The sequence below is a fragment of the Orcinus orca genome, chromosome X (genome assembly GCF_937001465.1).
Source record: "Orcinus orca chromosome X, mOrcOrc1.1, whole genome shotgun sequence".
NCBI classification, from domain to species: Eukaryota; Metazoa; Chordata; class Mammalia; order Artiodactyla; family Delphinidae; genus Orcinus; species Orcinus orca.
In genome coordinates this window covers 84,183,281-84,202,722 of record NC_064580.1, presented here as the reverse complement: position 1 = coordinate 84,202,722, position 19,442 = coordinate 84,183,281, and the positions used below count along the sequence as shown (strand labels likewise).

Genomic DNA, 19,442 nt, shown 5'->3' with positions numbered 1-19,442 from the left:
ATTCAAATGTCAAACCTTGAAAGGTATATTCAAAAATTTTGATAAAATAAACATTTAATGAATTAATAAAAGTTTCATATAGCACAAATGTGACAGATACCCCATTGAAAAAAGGGAAATGCATCACTGAAGTTTGTATTTTAAATGAAGAATGGCATAAAATTACTGAATTACACTACTAATAATTACGTGAAATACTGTAAATATGTTTCAGTTATTTTTTAAACAGATTTGCTGTACAGATACGGAATATTTTCAGCAGATTCTCTAAAACATATAATTAAGTCTCTATAATATGGTGTACTTCAAAGGAAATCAAAGTCCATTACCAGCACATGACTGATTACCAGTCAAGCAATCAAAATTGATTCTTCAAAAGAGTAAGAAAGGGTTTGTCGGTCTTTTAAAAGAAGTTTAGAATGCCTGCTGCCTACAGACACAATTTCTTACTATCTTGTTCCTTCACATATCTGACTTATCTAATATTTTCTTAATTTATTTAACTAACTAAAAGGCAGATGGAGAAAACTTCACAAGAAATCAATGTAAGTTAACTACAGAGAAAATACTATTTGAAAAATCACTATATAGTGTTTAATAACTCATTTGTCCCAAATTACTAAAGCAAATTTATAAAAAGGAAATTTTCCATGTAAGTGAAATATAAACTCTCTTTAAACATCATAATTTATCTATAGAGACAGGGCAAATTTTGAAAATAAATTTCTACAGAATGTAATTAAAATAACTGTCCTTGTCTTGAGGATTCTAATAATTATATGAAACAAAAGTTTCACTCTACTACAATGATGGTCTCATGGATTACTGAAATACTAAGAACTATTAAGAACTATTCTTCCCCAACACCTAATGATTCCAGATATTTATAATTTTTGATCCATGTACCAACAATTTATATTAGCCCTAGCCACGTCTAATTTGCTGCTTTGAATATGATATATTCCAGAAAATTAGGAAGCTCCTCCTGTTAGAACAATGTATAAAATAAGAGTAAATAGGATAAAAGCCAGGATATTAAAGACTCATCTATGAATATATTATTAGGCTCCCATGCATGTGTAAAAGATGTTTGATATTACTATAAATTCTAGTGGTTGAAATGTAAATATTTAGTAAATTAGATAGCTAGACAGCAGTTGACATGTTATGTACATCTAGTATACATTAAAGCATGACCATTCTGACTTTTGCTCCAAATTGTGATAATAAAACTACAAGGACAACAGCAACAGTAGTGAAATGTATGGTATTAAGGGAAGGACCTCTAATCTCAGGGTCTATCTGCCTAGATTCTGATTCTCATATTGTATATCAGAAATACCTGGGGAGGATTATTTTCTTTCAAACCAAACATCTCTGCCCTACCCCCAATAAGATAGACTCTCTTTAGGGGGACATGCCCAACTTCTTGAGAACCAGAGCCCTATTTAGCCTTATTTCACTCCATTGTCACAGGAAGAAAAAGAAATTGAGAATCCTTGTAGGTTCTATTCCAAAACTTTAAGAGGCAGAAACATGACACTTCTCACTTTCCTCTTGCTGAAGGATCCCTGAGATCTAAGAATCAGGGCATACTGAAGAGATGTGATAGTTAAAGAAAAATCTAGCTGGAAGCATAAGTTAAGAGGTACAGGGTACTGCAAGGGGCTTTATATACAGCTATCGGGCCAATGCGAAAGTGTAGCTAAGAAACACTGATGCAAAATCTTAGCTGTCAATGTAACCAAAGGAAAAATACCATGAGACCACTGAACCCAGCAGAAATGAGCACACCCTGGCAAATGTGCAAAAGGTAAGGACAAGAGCTACTGTGCATACCCTTTCTGAAAAGATGAGGGCTTAAATAAATTGAGAGTCACAGTTTTCTTGACCAGCCATGCAGTAGCATACGGTAGAAAACGAATGTTTAATTATAAATAGACATAGGGAAATGAAAGCTGGAATAGACAGCAATAACTAAGGCAGAAAAACATGGCATATTAGTAAATGAGTAGAGGATCTTCAGGAGCCCCTGAGGCCAACAAGTGTCCAAAGACATGATTACTCTCCCAGAAACAGAGGACCAGCTCCAAGAGGACAAGGATGGAAACACTGAGTAGGCAATTCAAAAGCACACTAGAATGAGGACTGTAATATTACCTCTAGCTACATAAGACCACAGACTTTTCATGAGGAGAGATTTGTGACAAAAAAAAGAATGTGTGTTACATACACTATAACTAGTGAATGTGCCTAAGTTAACTGCATATTGAACCTCTATTCGGGTCACTTACGATGATGCTTTGATTCACTGCAACCAATTCCTTGCTTTTTAAAGTCATGGATGAAAGAACCATTCAAAGTGGAATTGACATAGAAATTTCTAAAACCTCACAGACCCAATCATATATCTTATTAAAATGGGTTTCAATAGACCCAATTGTATATTTTATGATGATGAGTTTCAACCACTTTCAGTTAAGACTATCAGAAGACAAGTTACAGATGCATGCTACACACTAGTCCCTCACCAGGAAATACCCCTGATTTTGCTATTTCTAATACCCTAGGAATACCTTATATACACGCTCATTGACATTTGTTTTATTTTGTTTTTTCTTTCCTCAGTCCTTTTATTCCCCACCCCTACATTTACTTCTTGTTTATCAGGTATGGTCTAAGTAGTTTAAATAAAGAAACTAGTGAGATTTTACTTGTCTCCTTTAAAAATGCCATGGTCTTGAACAAAATCCTTCTTTAGTTAACATACTAAGTAAAGTATAAAGTCATGGTAGTTGTATTTCTATTTATAAAATAAGTGTGCTCATTTATCTTAGAACAAGTCTATAACGTTATTTCAAAAATGTTTTTAACAGTATCACAATTAGTGCAGATATCCACACTCAATTTAAGAAATAAAATTGTTCTTCTTTAGAAAAGATGCTACGGATTTATAACAAGAATACCATCCTTATGTTATGTGTCTAGAATATACTAATCAAAATTTTATGCATACTTATGCTGAATATAAAGGAAATCAATCTAAGTTATCAAAGAGGAAAGCAAAAAATTTTAATGAAAAATTGAAATGGCAAAAAAATAGGAGTCTTTTATGTTCTCAGTATTCAAAGTCAAAGAAAAGTTCCCTTTCGACTTCAAGAAGACCAAAAAAGCCATCACTTCTGGACATACCATTAGCTGAATTCCGAATCATCAGTTTTATGTAGAGACTAACACTACTGCAATATCAAAAAGCTTACAAAATGTCCAGTGCTTTACAAAAGGAAACGGCAAGGCACATTTATTTACTTTGCTGAAAGTACTTTTGTCTAAAGAGAGAAAAACATTAAAGTTCATAAGCATAATAAATGTGCACATTCCACTTACTGGTAACATTGTTTTTAGTCCTGAACGAAGGAATTCATTCCTTAAATGTATTCGAAAATCAAGCTCATAAGGAGATGTGACAAGGGCATTTATAAACTGCATGCAGGCCACCTGCAATTAGAAAGTAAACTTTGTTAAAAAAAAGTTTTTTTAAATTAAAGAAATAATGCATTTAGAAATTTTTTTCCATTTACTAAAGGAATACATACATATATTATGAAATACATCAAGAAATGCAAATGTTTATATAAGTATAATGATTATGACTTTACAGTAGAAACAAAAAAAATAACAATAGAGTTTCTAATGTCCAGAGAAATTCTAACGAAGATATGATGGTTGGTCAAGTACTGCTATACTTTGCTAAACAATATGAAGGAATATTAAACTTTCTCTGAGAAACTCCAAGTTCCAACAGTGTGGATACAGAGCCCTTTAAAAAGATCATGAAATGTATCTTTCATATCCAGCTGTCCTCAGAGGGCGCTTGGCCTCAATTCTACATGGTTATAAACACTTTTCTAAAATAACTCAAACAAAGCTATAAAAGTACCCTGATGTTAAACAGGGAACAGTGATAACTTAGAGATATTATTACACTGAGTTACACTCTCTCCATTCTATTATTGGATAGATTTGCACAAAATATAGAGTAGTAAACTATATGAATAAGATGAATTAATTTACTATATAAAAAAATAAATGCAAGTGAATTAAGATCAACTAGAAGGCACTATGACACAAATACTAATGTGCATTGCATGGTAAAGTAAATATAAGAGCTTGTTTTCAAGTAAAGGTGATTCATTACTTAGACTGATGCTGGAAAATGGGTTTTGGTTTTCTTCTGTTATTGAGGTTCCCTATTATAAAAGAGGAGGGAGTTATTTTCCGGTAATTGCAAGCTAGGAGAGTGTCAACCAAATGCTAACTGCCAAGTGTTCCAAAGATTATTCCTCACTTTTGGAAAATGCTGCTCACGTCTAAGGCAATTGGCTAATAGTTTAAGAGCTGCACACTGAAATTTATTATTTTTAAAGTACGCAATGAGTCTAGTAGTGTTCAAAGAGCTGACTGCAAGGGGACCACTGTAAAATACCAGATTTAGTAAATATGTTAAGTATATATAGACAGGGGCACAAATAAATCAATAGTTAGTATGGAAAAACACATCAGCAAAAGAAAAATATTTCAAATGTATTTTGACTTGACCACATCCAGACCTGTTATTATGATAGTGATTTTTTTCAAGTAGAGACAAATATTAAAAGCTATATTGCTTTTATTGTTATATCTTTATCTTATGCATTTAAGCTGTTTTGGGGGAGATTAGCCTATCTAGCTCACATCCAGGTTCAAAAATCAAAAGTTGCATGCATTAAAAGGGATTATTGAGGCTGTCTCTAACATTACTAGCTATCTAAATGATAATTGAACAGTTCAGTCCAATTCTTATGAATGCTCAAATGTCAAGCTAAATCACTTAGACATCTGACTAAATATTTGCCATTGACTTGGCATTACCTCAAAAGTCATATCAGATAAGTTATTATGATGCTTATGCCTTAATGGGTTACTTAACCTTCCTGTTTACAGTAAGAAAATGTTTAAGTCTTCATATAGTTTCAGTAGGCTGGAATATAAATTTGCATACTGTATGAGTCCATAGGTATATTATGACTGTATTTGCATGAATGATTCTTGTTATGTTACAACTCTGACCTGACCGAACAAGCCAAAATACATGTACAATCCAAAATTAATAGAGAGAAAAGTTGCCATCTGCTAGGATTGTTTTTTGCCAGAAGAAATTCTAGCTTAATGGCTTGTATTAATACCCTACAAGCAAAGAGAACATTTCCATAAGAAACAAGTTAATGAGTCTTGGAATTGTACCTTTATACAATAAAAGTATTTGGATCAGGAAATTATAAAAATAGTCAAAGCCAAAAAAATTAATGAATGTAACATCAAAATAATTTTACATTTAATAGTATAAATGTTGCAATGCTTTTAAATACTCATTTAACACACAATGTATGATATATAACTAAATGCTAAAAAAAGAAGTTACATCCATTGACTATAGTAAAAAATAGCACACACTTTGAAGTCAGTAGTTTAAACAGGTAACAGCACTGGTTTATCAATGTACTATTTACTGTTTATCAAATTCTTAAAGATATTTAATTACTTACAAATAGCATAAGATGAATATTCATACTATCATGTCATTTTCCAACATAATCTGCTAAAGCAATGCTCTTTAATAGGAATATTTACATTGTATGAATGTGGAGAACAAAAAAACTCATCTTAATTATCTCCATTCCTTTATACTACTACACAATTACTGCCCTTTTCAGAGGATAGGAACAAAATCAATCCAATTGTCACTATTTACAAAGTTAAAATTTTAAAATGTAATTAGTTTATAGGGCAGAGTATATTATTACTTAATTATAAATATGAAATACCCATTGTGTGGATTCTGAATTCATAGCTAAATACAAACCTCCAAACTATTATCATCATTAATATATTGTATTAGTTTTTGTTACCAACTTAGGAGCTTTACATAATTCACCATCTAATCTCACCCTCACAAAAACCATGAGATAAGTGTTACTATTATCCTTATTTCACAGATGATGAAGCTGAGGCTCAAAGCAGATAAATAACTTATACAAGGTGACACAGCAAGGAGGAAATTCATGATTCTAAACATATCACTTTACTCCAAATACAGTATAATTTCCAGCACATTCCAGATGCCTCATAGAATCCATTCCTAGATTAACACAACAAAATATTTTAAGGATGGGTAAGATAATAAAATTTAACTAGTGCATCATGTTTAAAATATTGGGAATACCTAACTTTGAAACTATAGGTTAATTAGAAAAACATATAATTATTTTAATATGCTGTCTAGTATATAAAATGGTTATCTTATGGTTATCAAGTATACCTCAATAAAAATAAAGTGGTTATCATAATACATAATGGAATGTGAAAGGAAGAAAGAAAGAAAGAAAGAAAGAAAGAAAGAAAGAAAGAAAGAAAGAAAAGAAAGAAAGAAAGAAAAGGAAGAGAGAGGGAGAGAGGGAGGGGGGAAGGGAGGAAGGGAGATAGAAAATGGTTTCTGGAATGTGTTACATTCCACTTTATATATATCCTGAACAGTGACCTATGGACAGCATCTCATCATCCAAAACAATGGCCTCTCACTCTCCTTTACTTCCTGCCACCCTACTCCCCCAACTCCCTATTCAGCATAGATGTGCACACAAATACACACATCACATACACACACACACACACACATGAGCATGCTGTTCAATACAGAGCCACTGACTACAATTTAAATTTAGCTTAATTATAATTAAATAAAATTTAAAATGCTGTTGCTCAGTTTCATTAGTTACAGTTCAAGTGTTGAACAGCCACATGTGGCTAGTGGCTCCCATATTGGACAGCACGGATATAGGAGACTGCAGAAAGTTTGACTCAATAGCACTGCACTGGACACTTTAAAAAGGATTCTGGCCTGATATCTAAAACCTAAGCTCTAAAGCAGTATAAAACTCATTTCTGAATAGTGGAACTTTCAAAATTGGCATTGTTCGACTTCCAAGTATATAAATCTTTAAGAGCATGATTGAACGATATTGTCCTCTTACAATGAAAAATCAATCTACTTTCAAAAAACAAAACTCCAACTCCAGAGATAGAAAATAAAGGATTACGGGATTTGAAAGCTAGAAAGAACATAAAATACTCTAGTCCGATATCCTCATTTAAAGATAAGGAAACTGAAAACCTAGGAAGATTAGATGATTTGCCCAAGACTGTATAGCTAATAATAAAACACAAAGATTGGATTTGAACTCAGGCCTCATGACTTTTAGTCTTTTAGGTAGAATCTTTTAGGTAGAATCTTTTAGGTAGAGTCTTTCTACCACACTATAATGCACAAATCAGGCATTGCTGAATAGCATTTTTCCCTGTACTGGAAAGAAAACAAGTACCTTTAAATAGAAATCACAGAGTCCACTAGCCAGATTTCATCTGTTGCTTAGTTTCTTTATAATGTATCTAAGGTTCAAAATGATCTGCCATATTTATTTGATTTAAATTTAGCTTCCATGAGAACTAAAATTCAAAAATAATAGGAAGTCTGAATTTTCTCCATTATTGATAAACATACTAGGCTAGAACTATGATTATGATTTTTAACCAGTAAAAAAAGTTTCTGTATTTGCAATGTTATTAAATGATCTCCCTATATTATATGGAGATTTTTACATGATATCTATATAACCCATTTAACAAATGCATAAACATGTAGATAAAAACCACCAACTTTGCACATATAAGAAAGCATCCAATAATTTCTGCCATGCATAACTATACTAAACTGAATTACTATCAATTTTTCTATAACATTATAATCCTTCTTTTACCATAATAGGATACATTCTTTGTATAATAATCACCTACATTCTTTAGTCACAGGGTTCTATTGTCTTCATCCTGGGGTGTGGGGTGTGGTATAGAGAGTGAAATATCACAAAATAAATTTCAAGCTTCCTCAAGATATGGCTCTGTATTTGCTTAGGGTTTTCTTTGTAACCCCTAACTGTTGCCAATAAAATGTTTAAAATACAATGGGTGAATAGTCATTAAATGTTTCAAATTTTATTGACGAGATATACTACTACAAAAAGAAATTGCATTCAGTTTCTTAAGTGATAGAGGGGAAAATATTTAAACATAAAATATCTTCACAAAATTCCTGGGAAAATGCTAGAACCTTTTATTTACTGTAACTCATCAGCTTTGAAAACTATACAAACATCTATCTGTTTGATCACAATTCACAGAGCTATATAGTACAATAACTGCCAACTCTAGGACATTCTCAGACACATTATCCATACTGCCATTAGCTGTGACAAATTGTGCTTTTAAAATGTTATTGACACTGTCACACATTGACCTTATTAAGTACTTTCTTGACACTAACAAGGTCTTGCTTTATCCCAACCCAGCAGGAGTTAGGAAAAAGGATGGTTTGAGTCAAAATACGTACCAACGAAGAAAGATACAAACATACAGAAAAAGTTAATAAGTCATAAAATGGAGGATTCCAGGCATGGCATTGCCAAGTACAAAGGTATGGACGCAGAGAGATGAAATAGCATAAAATGTTCAGGGAACTGGGTACAGTATGACTGGATCAAAAACTATATGTAGAAGAGTGACGGAATATGAGGTTAGAGACAAAGCCACAGTTAGATGATGAAGTATTGATATTTTGTGTGGACTAGCATTAGACTTTACTCCTAGTGGCTATGGGAAGATGTAACAGGATTTTAAGCAGCGATATAACAAGAATGACATTTCAGAAGTATAACTTTGTAGAAAATGATTTAAAAGGGGCTGGAATGAAGGGCAGAAGATATTTAAGAGTCCAGGGAAATTACAAAACATTGAGATGTGACAACGCCCTGAAACAAAGAAGTAGCAGGGGCGGGAGGTAGATACTATTATACTAAGGAAGGAAAGTACAGCACTAAGGCAGTATAATTGGTAGGATTTGGTGACTGAGGGAATGGTGGATGGAGAAAGAGTATATTCGAAAATGACTTATGTTTCTCGTTTATGCTACTTGGTGGACAATGCTAAGGTTAACCAGGAATGGGCAAACAAGAAAGGCAGGCCTGGAAGACCACCAAGATGGTGGAGGAGTAAGACGTGGAGATCACCTTCCTCCCCACAAATACATCAGAAATACATCTACATGTGGAACATCTCCTACAGAACACCTACTGAATGCTGGCAGAAGACCTCAGACCTACTAAAAGGCAAGAAACTCCCCACATACCTGGGTAGGGCAAAAGAAAAAAGAAAAAACAGAGACAAAAGAATAGGGATGGGCCCTGCACCACTGGGAGGGAGCTGTGAAGGAGGAAAAGTTTCCATACACTAGGAAGCCCCTTCGTGGGGGGAGACTGTGGGTGGCGGAGGGGGAAGCTTCGGAGCCGCGGAGGAGAGCACAGCAACAGGGGTGTGGAGGGCAAAGTGGAGAGATTCCTGCACAGAGGATCAGTGCTGACCAGCACTCACCAGCCCGAGGCTTGTCTGCTCACCCCACGGGGCGGGCGGGGGCTGGGAGCTAAGGCTCGGGCTTCGGAGCTTAGATTTCAGAGAGAGGACTGGGGTTGGCTGCGTGAACACAGCCTGAAGGGGGCTAGTGCGCCACAGCTAGCTGGGAGGGAGTCCGGGAAAAAGTCTGGACCTGCTGAAGAGGCAAGAGACCATTGTTTCGGGGTGAACAAGGAGAGGTGATTCAGAGCAGCGCCTAAACGACCTCCAGAGATGGGTGTGAGCCGCAGCTATCAGCACAGACCCCACAGACGGACATGAAGTGCTAAGGCTGCTGCTGTAGCCACCAAGAAACCTGTGTGCAAGCACAGGTCACTATCTACACCTCCCCTCCTGGGAGCCTGTTGCAGCCCGCCACTGCCAGGGTCCCGTGATCCAGGAACAACTTCCCCGGGAGAACACATGGCACGCCTCACGCTGGTGCAATGTCACGGAGGCCTCTGCCGCCACAGGCTTGCCCCGCATTCTGTACCCCTCCCTCCCACCGGCCTGAGTGAGCCAGAGCCCCCTAATCGGCTGCTACTTTAACCCCGTCCTGTCTGGGTGGGGAACAGATGGCCTCAGGCGACCTACACACAGAGGCGGGGCCAAATCCAAAGCTGAACCCCAGGAGCTGTGCGAACAAAGAAGAGAAAGGGAAATCTCTCCATGCAGGTTCAGGAGCAGCGAGTTAAATCCCCACAATCAACTTCATATACCCATCATCTCTGGAATACATGAATAGACGATGAATCATCCCAAAATTGAGGCAGTGGACTTTGGGAGCAGCTACAGACTTGGGGCTTGCTTCCTGCATCTAATTTATTCCTGGCTTTATGTTTATCTTAGTTTAGTATATACAGTTAATTATTATTGGTAGATTTGTTTATTGATTTTGCTACTCTCTTCCTATTTCTTTTTTTTATATATAGATTTTTTTTCCTTTTTCTCTTTTTGTGACTGTGTATGTGTATACTTCTTTCTGTAATTTTGTCTGTAAAGCTCTGCTTTTACCATTTGTGCTAGGGTTCTGTCTGTTGGGTTTTTTTTTTTTGTGTGTGTGTATAATTTTTGGTGCTTAATATCATTGGTGGATTTGTTTGTTAGTTTGCCTGCTCTCTTCTTTCCTTCTTTTTTTCCTTTTTAATTTTTATATTTTTAATAATGCTTTTTTATTTTTAAGTTTATTTTATTTATTTCATGCTTCTTTTGTCCCTTTTCTTCTGAGCCGTGTGGCTGACAGGGTCTTCGTGCCCTGGCCAGGTATCAGGCCTGTGCCTCTGAGGTGGGAGAGCCAAGTACAGACACTGGTCCACCAGAGACCTCCTGGCTCCACCTAATATCAAATGGTGAAAGCCCTCCCAGAGATCTCCGTCTCAACACTAAGACCCAGCTCCACTTGATGACCAGCAAGCTACATTTCTGGACATCCTATGCCAAACAACTAGCAAGACAGGAACACAACCGCATCCATTAGCAGAGTGGCTGCCTAAAATCATTATAAGGTCACAGACACCCCAAAACACACCACTGGACACAGTCCTACCCAGCAGAAAGACAAGATCCAGCCTCATCCACCAGAACACAGGCATCAGTCCCCTCCACGAGGAAGCCTACACAATGCACTGAACCAACATTACCCACTGGGGGCAAATACCAAAAACAATGGGAAATATGAACCTGCAGCCTGTGAAAAGGAGACACCAAACACAGTAAGTTAAGCAAAATGAGAAGACATAGAAACACATAGCAGATGAAGGAGCAAGGTAAAAACCCACCAGACCAAACAAATGAAGAGGACATAGGCAATCCACCTGAAAAGGAATTCAGAGTAATGATAGTAAAGATGATCCAAAATCATGGAAATAGAAATGAGAAAATACAAGAAACATTTAAAAAGGACCTAGAAGAACTGAAGAGCAAACAAACAATGATGAACAACAAAATAAATAAAATTAAAAATTATCTAGAAGGAATCAATAGCAGAATAACTGAGGTAGAAGAACGGATAAGTGACCTGGAAGATAAAATAGTGGAAATAACTACTGCAGAGCAGAATAAAGAAAAAAGAATGAAAAGAATTGAGGACAGTCTCAGAGACCTCTGGGACAACACTAAACACACCAACATTCCAATTATAGGGGTCCCAGGAGAAGAAAAGAAAAAGAAAGGGACTGAGAAAATATTTGAACAGATTATAGTAGAAAACTTCCCTAATATGGGAAAGGAAATAATCAAGTCCAGTAAGCACAGAGAGTCCCATACAGGATAAATACAAGGAGAAACATGCCAACACGTATTAATCAAACTAACAAAAATTAAATACCAAGAAAAAATATTAAAAGCAGCAAGGGAAAATCAACAAATAACATACAAGGGAATCCCCATAAGGTTAAGAGCTGAACTTTCAGCAGAAACTCTGCAAGCCAGAAGGGAGTGGCAGGACATATTTAAAGTGATGAAAAGGAAAAACCTACAACCAAGATTACTCTACACAGCAAGGATATCATTCACATTCAATGGAGAAAGTAAAACCTTGACAGACAAGCAAAAGCTAAGAGAATTCAGCACCACCAAACCAGCTTTACAACAAATCCAACTTCTCTAGGCATGAAACACAAATGAAGGAAAAGACCTACAATAACAAACCCAAAACAGTTAAGAAAATGGTAATACGAACAGACATATTGATAACTACCTTAAATGTAAATGGATTAAATGCTCCAACCAAAAGACACAGACTGGCTGAATGGATACAAAAATAAGACCCATATATATGCTGCCTACAGGAGACCCACTTCAGACCTAGGGACACATACAGACTGAAAGTGAGGGGATGGAAAAAGATATTCCATGCAAATGGAAATCAAAAGAAAACTGGAGTAGCAATTCTCATATCAGACAAAAGAGACTTTAAAGACTATTACAAGAGACAAAGAAGAACACTACATAATGATCTAGGGATCAATCCAAGAAGAAGATATAACAATTGTAAATATTCATACACCCAACATAGGAGCACCTCAATACATAAGGCAAATGCTAACAGTCATAAAAGGGGAAATTGACAGTAACACAATCATAGTAGGGGACTTTAACACCCCACTTTCACTGATGGACAGATCATCCAAAATGAAAATAAATAAGGAAACAAAAGCTTTAAATGACACATTAAACAAGATGGACTTAATTGATATTTATAGGACATTCCAACCAAAAACAGAATACACTTTCTTCTCAAGTGCTCATGGAACATTCTCCAGGATAGATCATATCTTGGGTCACAAATGAAGCCTTGGTAAATTTAAGAAAATTGAAATCGTATCAAGTATCATTTCTGACCACAAGGCTATGAGACTAGATATCAATTACAAGAAAAAAACTGTAAAAAATACAAACACTTGGAGGCTAAACAATATGTTACTAAATAACCAAGAGGTCACTGAAGAAATCTAAGAGGAAATCAAAAAATACCTAGAAACAAATGACAATGAAAACACAAAGACCCAAAACCTATGGGATGCAGCAAAAGAAGTTCTAAGAGGGAAATTTATAGCAATACAGTCCTACCTCAAGTAAAAAGAAACATCTCAAGTAAACAACCTAACTTTACACAAAAAGAAATTAGAGAAAGAAGAACAAAAAAAAAAACCCCAAAGTTAGCAGACGGAAAGAAATCATAAAAATCAGATCAGAAATAAATGAAAAAGAAATGAAGGAAACAATAGCAAAGATGAATATAACTAAAAGCTGGTTCTTTGAGAAGATAAACAAAATTGATAAAACATTAGCCAGACTCATCAAGAAAAAAAGGGAGAAGACTCAAATCAACAGAACTAGAAATGAAAAAGGAGAAGTAACAACTGACATTGCAGAAATACAAAGAATCATGAGAGATTACTACAAACAACTCTATGCCAATAAAATGGACAACCTGGAAGAAATGGACAAATTCTTAGAAAAGCACAACCTTCTGAGACTGAACCAGGAAGAAATAGATATTATAAAGAGGCCAATCACAAGCACTGAAATTGAAACTCTGATTAAAAATCTTCCCACAAACAGAAGCCCAGGACCAGATGGCTTCACAGGTGAATTCTATCAAACATTTACAGAAGAGCTAACACCTATCCTTCTCAAACTCTTCCAAAATATATAGCAGAGGGAGGGACACTCCCTAACTCATTCTACGAGGCCACCATCACCCTGATACCAAAACCAGACAATGATGTCACAAAGAAAGAGAACTATAGGCCAATATCAGTGATGAACATAGATGCAAAAATCCTCAACAAAATACTAGCAAACAGAATCCAACAGCACATTAAAAGGATCACACACCATGATCAAGTGGGGTTTATCCCAGGAATGTGACGATTCTTCAATATATGCAAGTAAATCAATATGATACACAATATTAACAAATTAAAGGAGAAAACCTGTATGATCATCTCAATAGATGCAGAAAAAGCTTTCAACAAAATTCAACACCCATTTATAAAAACCCTCCAGAAAGTAGGCATAGAGGGAACTTACCTCAACATAATAAAGGCCATATATGACAAACCCACAGCCAACATCATTCTCAATGGTGAAAAACTAAAACCATTTCCACTAAGATCAGGAACAAGACAGGGTTATCTACTCTCACCACTATTATGGAACATAGTTTTGGAAGTTTTAGCCACAGCAATCAAGGAAGAAAAAGAAATAAAAGGAATATAAATTGGAAAAGAAGAAGTAAAACTTTCACTGTTTGCATATGATACTATACATAGAGAATCCTAAAGATGTCACCAGAAAACTACTAGAGCTAATCAATGAATTTGGTAAAGTAGCAGGATACAAAATTAATGCACAGAAACCTGTTGGATTACTATACACTAACAACGAAAGAATATCTCTTTGAAAAAAATGGTTCTGAAGAACCTAGGGGCGGGACAGGAATAAAGACACAGCTGTAGAGAATGGACTTGAGGACACAGGGAGGGGGAAGTGTAAGCTGGGAGGAAGTGATACAGTTGGCATGGACATATATACACTACCGAATATAAAATAGCTAGCTAGTGGGAAGCAGCCACATAGCACAGGGAGGTCAGCTGGGTGCTTTGTGACCACCTAGAGCAGTGGGATAGGGAGGGTGGGAGGGAGACACAAGAGGAAGGAGATATGGGTATATATGTATATGTATAGCTGATTCACTTTGTTATAAAGCAGAAAGTAACACACCATTGTAAAGCAATTATACTCTAATAAAGATGTTAAAAAAAGAGAGAAAGGCAGGTTAAGGTTGGAGAGTGGATTGGAGTCGGAAGGAGAGGATGAAGATAAGGAAGAAAAGTACAGTTAAGGACAATACTGAATTTGAAATCCAGTCAGAAGGCAGCTGAATATATGGAATCTGTGAGTCAGGATGTATTTGGAATAGAAGAGTTCAGAGAGATTCATCACATAGAAGTGCTGGTGGAAGCCATAAGGATGGATAATGCTGCCAAGGACAATGTACAGAATGAGCAAAGGACCAGAGCAAAGGATCAAAGGACTATGGCTCAACCTCTAGGAATAAGTATATTTTAAGGCCAAGCATAGAGACAGGAGATTTTAAGTGTAACAAAGAGGTAAAATAAAAATGAGGAGAGCTTAGTATCATAGAAGTTGAGGGAAGAGAGAGCTTTGTTCAAGAGTGACCAATAGCATTGAATGGTGCTGTGGAAACCAATATGATGACTTCCAAAGTGTCTGTTGCTTTTTATATTACAAAGGTCACTAGTGATTCCCCGTTACCAAAAATGATCGATTTGGCAATTATTCAACTTTGAAACAGGTTTAAAATAAAAGACATCCTTCTTTAACTCCGAAGTTATTTTTGTACTTGAAACATGACTACATATTGTAAATATTTCTATACAACCCCCCATTGTACTAATTCTAGTTTTTAAATGGTAGTAGTATAAAATTGTCAATAAATAGTTATTTAGCTTCCTAAGTAGTATCAGACATTCCTTCAACACAATATTTAACACACTCATTTACTTTTCCACAAATTTCCTCCTTATCCATAGCTGCAGTGCCTTGTTTTATTATAAATGTACCTCTACTGACAAATAATAAATGATTTATCCAAAGCTACTTTCTCATATGTGATGGTACAAGTGCACTAATAGCTAATTTATAAGTATGCTTAGAGTAAAATCTCAACACTTGAGAACCACTGTGGAAAGAATCGCGCTACAGAGAATCAGTCCATATGCCTGAGGGTTTGTCTATTTAAGCAAGAACATCTGTTTTTGCATGGAACTCTTTCTGAAGAGAATTCCTGAATTCCCACATTCTTAAAATATCCTAGGTATAATTTGTTATTTTATTTTTTTGCTGACTCAGGGGCATGATTAAATATGTGAGTTAGTGAGAGATGATGGAACACATACATGCCCTCAGGAGCTATTGAGAGATACAGGGCTATTTGCTCTGACGCCAAATGAAACCAAATGTTATAATTTTTGAATTCCAGTTCCACTCTTTTATTATGTTTCTATCTCCTTCTCCCTTGCTTTCATTGTGTCAGTTGTTGCTTCTTCATCATCTCAGTGCACAAGTCTGGAATAAATTGTCTTCCAACCTCCCAACTCGTGCTTCTAGTCTGCTATGGATGGAAAACAGAAAATCGGGCCATTAAGATAACATAGGAAGAAAGAGTTAATAGGCTCTGATTAAAGGCCAAAAGGTCATTGTCATCATGAGGCTTACTTGATGGATTTGGTGACATTTTGTAGGCTACTCAGATTATTTTCTTTTTTTCTTTTTTTTTGGTTCTGAGTTATATTCCAAAATGATAAATCTCTCAAATAGGTGAGGTCTGGATAAGTGAACCAACTGTATATTTACTTCTATGTTTTTGTGTACCATATCTAATTATAACATGCACAATTTTTTAAATTATTTTCAGCATGTTAGACAACATTTTTTAGATGTATTAAATCATGCTAAAATAAAAACACTTCTGCACACAGCTCCTGAAATACTTTAAGACATTGCAACTTTCAGACTAATAGCAGCCTGTGAAGACTGGGGCTGGTTTTTATAAAACATCATTGGAGGTTAACTCTATGACCTTCTCCTTCCATAAACAACTATTATTGGGAGGGACAAATTAGGAGTTTGGGATTAACATATACATACTACTATATATAAAATAGATCACCAACAAAGACCTACTGTTATAGCACAGGGAACTATATTCAATATCTTGTAATAACCTATAATGGAAGAGAATGTAAAATATATATATACACACATTCATAGGTATACAGTCATACATATATATGTATATGTATAGCTGAATCACTTTGCTGTACACCTGAAACTAACACAACACTGTAAATCAACCATACTTCAATTAAAAAAATTTTTTTTAAATAATAAAAGTTAAAGGGGAAAAAAAACAACTATTACTAATGCTCAGTGTACCCTAGCTTTTCCTGATGGGCTACGTAGAAATCAGTTTCAACTACATGTTGGTATTACCTCACTCTGTCTTTTGTGAAGGGGCTGGCAGACTACTCTGGTCTCTATTTTTTGTGTGTGCGTGTGGTACGTGGGCCTCTCACTGTTGTGGCCTCTCCCGTTGCGGAGCACAGGCTCCGGACGCGCAGGCCCAGCGGCCATGGCTCACGGGCCCAGCCGCTCCGCGGCATGTGGGATCCTCCCAAACCGGGGCACGACCCCTGTCCCCTGCATCGGCAGGTGGACTCTCAACCACTGTGCCACCAGGGAAGCCCTCTGGCCTCTATTTTTACCTACTGGAAGCCGTTCTCTTGCCTTCCACCCTACCAGAGTACTGGTTTTCTATCAGTAAAGATAATTTTCTGGAAAATTTCTATTGATCCTTCAAGACCCAGTTAAAGCATCACCTCATCACTGAAGCCTTCCTTGACTTATGCAGGACATACCTAAATTTGCCTTCCTTTGTGTCCTCATTAAACCTTACCAAGAGGAAAGGGACGTAGCTGGGGAAGCATTGCTATTCCAAGCAAAGTGTTCTGCATGATAAAATGTTTGAGGGCATTTAAAAGGCTACAGCATATTTGGGAAACACCAGGTTTACTACGGCTAAAACATATGGTACATTTGAGAGTGTGACAGGCTGTAAGGCCAGAATGTTAGATTGGGACCACATTGAGAAAGGTCATTCATCATGCTTAGGCTTTTCACTTTTATCAAGCAATGGGTCATGAGCATAGATAGGTTTCTAGGAATGCTACTATGTTAGAATCAGATTTATTTTTAAAGGATAACCAACAGTATTACAAAACATTTGTCTGTTTTGGGGAAGAATGTATCAGTTTGGGGTACTAATTAGGAAATTGTTGGAATTATATTGCTGGGAGAAGATAAAGACAGTGGAGACAGACAGACTGGGATAGATTCATAGTCTTTTGTAAGACTTGATGATTAATTGGATGCAGGGAACAAAGAAGAATGAAGTCTTGAGGAAAATCAAAGATCAGGAAGAAAATGATACCTCTCTATTATCTAAAATGAGAAAGGCAGGAAGAAGAGTAGACTTCTTTTAGGGGGGTAATCATGCTAAGGGAAAGAGAAAATGAGCTCATTTTACTAAGAGGAGGTACCATATAGTGGTTAAGAGCAAGTACTCTGAAGACATACTCTAGGGTCTAAAGTGAGCTTTACTTCCTATTTACTATGTGACCCTAGAAAAGTTATCTAACCTCTATGAGCCTCAGCTTACTCATCTATAAAATGGGGATACTACTACTATCTCTCTCAGAGAATTGCTGTGAGGTTTAAAATGAGGTAACATATTAAAGTATTTAGAACATTGGCACATGGCTTATAAATGCTATTTTTAATTTTGAATTTTTATGACGCTTCTAAAACATCCAGTTAGCTATTTGGACAGGTAGGATTGAATACCGATATAAGCCAGACTTAAAAGCTGGGGAATCACTAGAACATAGTTGGACGTTAAAGCTAGAGAAGCAATTGAGAGCATTCACATATGTGTGTATCAATACATATAGATGTATATGTATATGAGCTTATATACGTGTGTATATGTGTGTCCATATGTATGTATAAACAAAAATGATGACAGAATGGGACCAAGAAAAGAACATAAAGAATAAAATAGCCAAGAAGTAAGAAGAAACGCACGAAGAAGATAGAGAAAGAACAGTTAGAGGTATTCAGTAAGCAAGGAGAGGATGGTGCCTAGAAAGCCAAAGGCAGGAAAATTTTCAAGGAGGGAGTGACCAATAGAGCCAAGCAATCAGGATTGGAAAGAAGCCACTGGACTTTGAAATTCAAAGATCATTGTCAACCTTTTGAAGAACTGTGAAAAAGTTGAGTTGTGAAAGGTAATTTAGGAAACAGAGAAAACAAGTGTGGATGATTCTTTTAGAGACTTAGACTATAAAATGAAAAAGAAAGATGAGAAGCTACTTTGAAGGATAACTAGGATCAAAAGAAGGCACTGTAGTATGGGGGAGACTTGAGAAGGCTACTCAGCTGAAGGAAAGTCAATGAACAGAGAACATATGAAGATATATGATTTATTGTCTATTTCTTGAACTACTGAAGATAATAAAACTCCTATCACAGGTACAAAATATATGAGCTAGAAAACTTCTGTGAGAACTTAATAACCTCTTTTGGAATCCAAAAAGCAGGGGGGTCGGGGGGTATGTAGTTATTATTTAAAAATATAATTAGTCCTGTATTTTAACAGAATTACTTCCTGAGACTGTAATAACATTTTGAGAAGTCTCAGGATACTACAGAAATAGAAAAGTAATTCTGTTAAAATACGGCACTCATTTCATTCTTTAAACAACAGATTTTAAACTTTTGTTTTTCATTCTGTATTCTGAATATAGTTTTGAACT

General features: G+C 35.9%; 1 protein-coding gene across 3 annotated transcripts in view; it reads right to left on the bottom strand.

Moving 5' to 3' along the window:
* DIAPH2 (diaphanous related formin 2) overlaps positions 1-19,442 on the bottom strand; it is an 893,504-nt gene that overhangs the window by 636,471 nt on the left and 237,591 nt on the right. For all 3 annotated transcript variants that reach the window (XM_049705081.1, XM_033412217.2, XM_049705082.1), the window contains exon 11: positions 3,388-3,498. In XM_049705081.1, the coding sequence (XP_049561038.1) occupies positions 3,388-3,498 (111 nt within the window). The remainder of the gene's footprint in view (positions 1-3,387; positions 3,499-19,442) is intronic.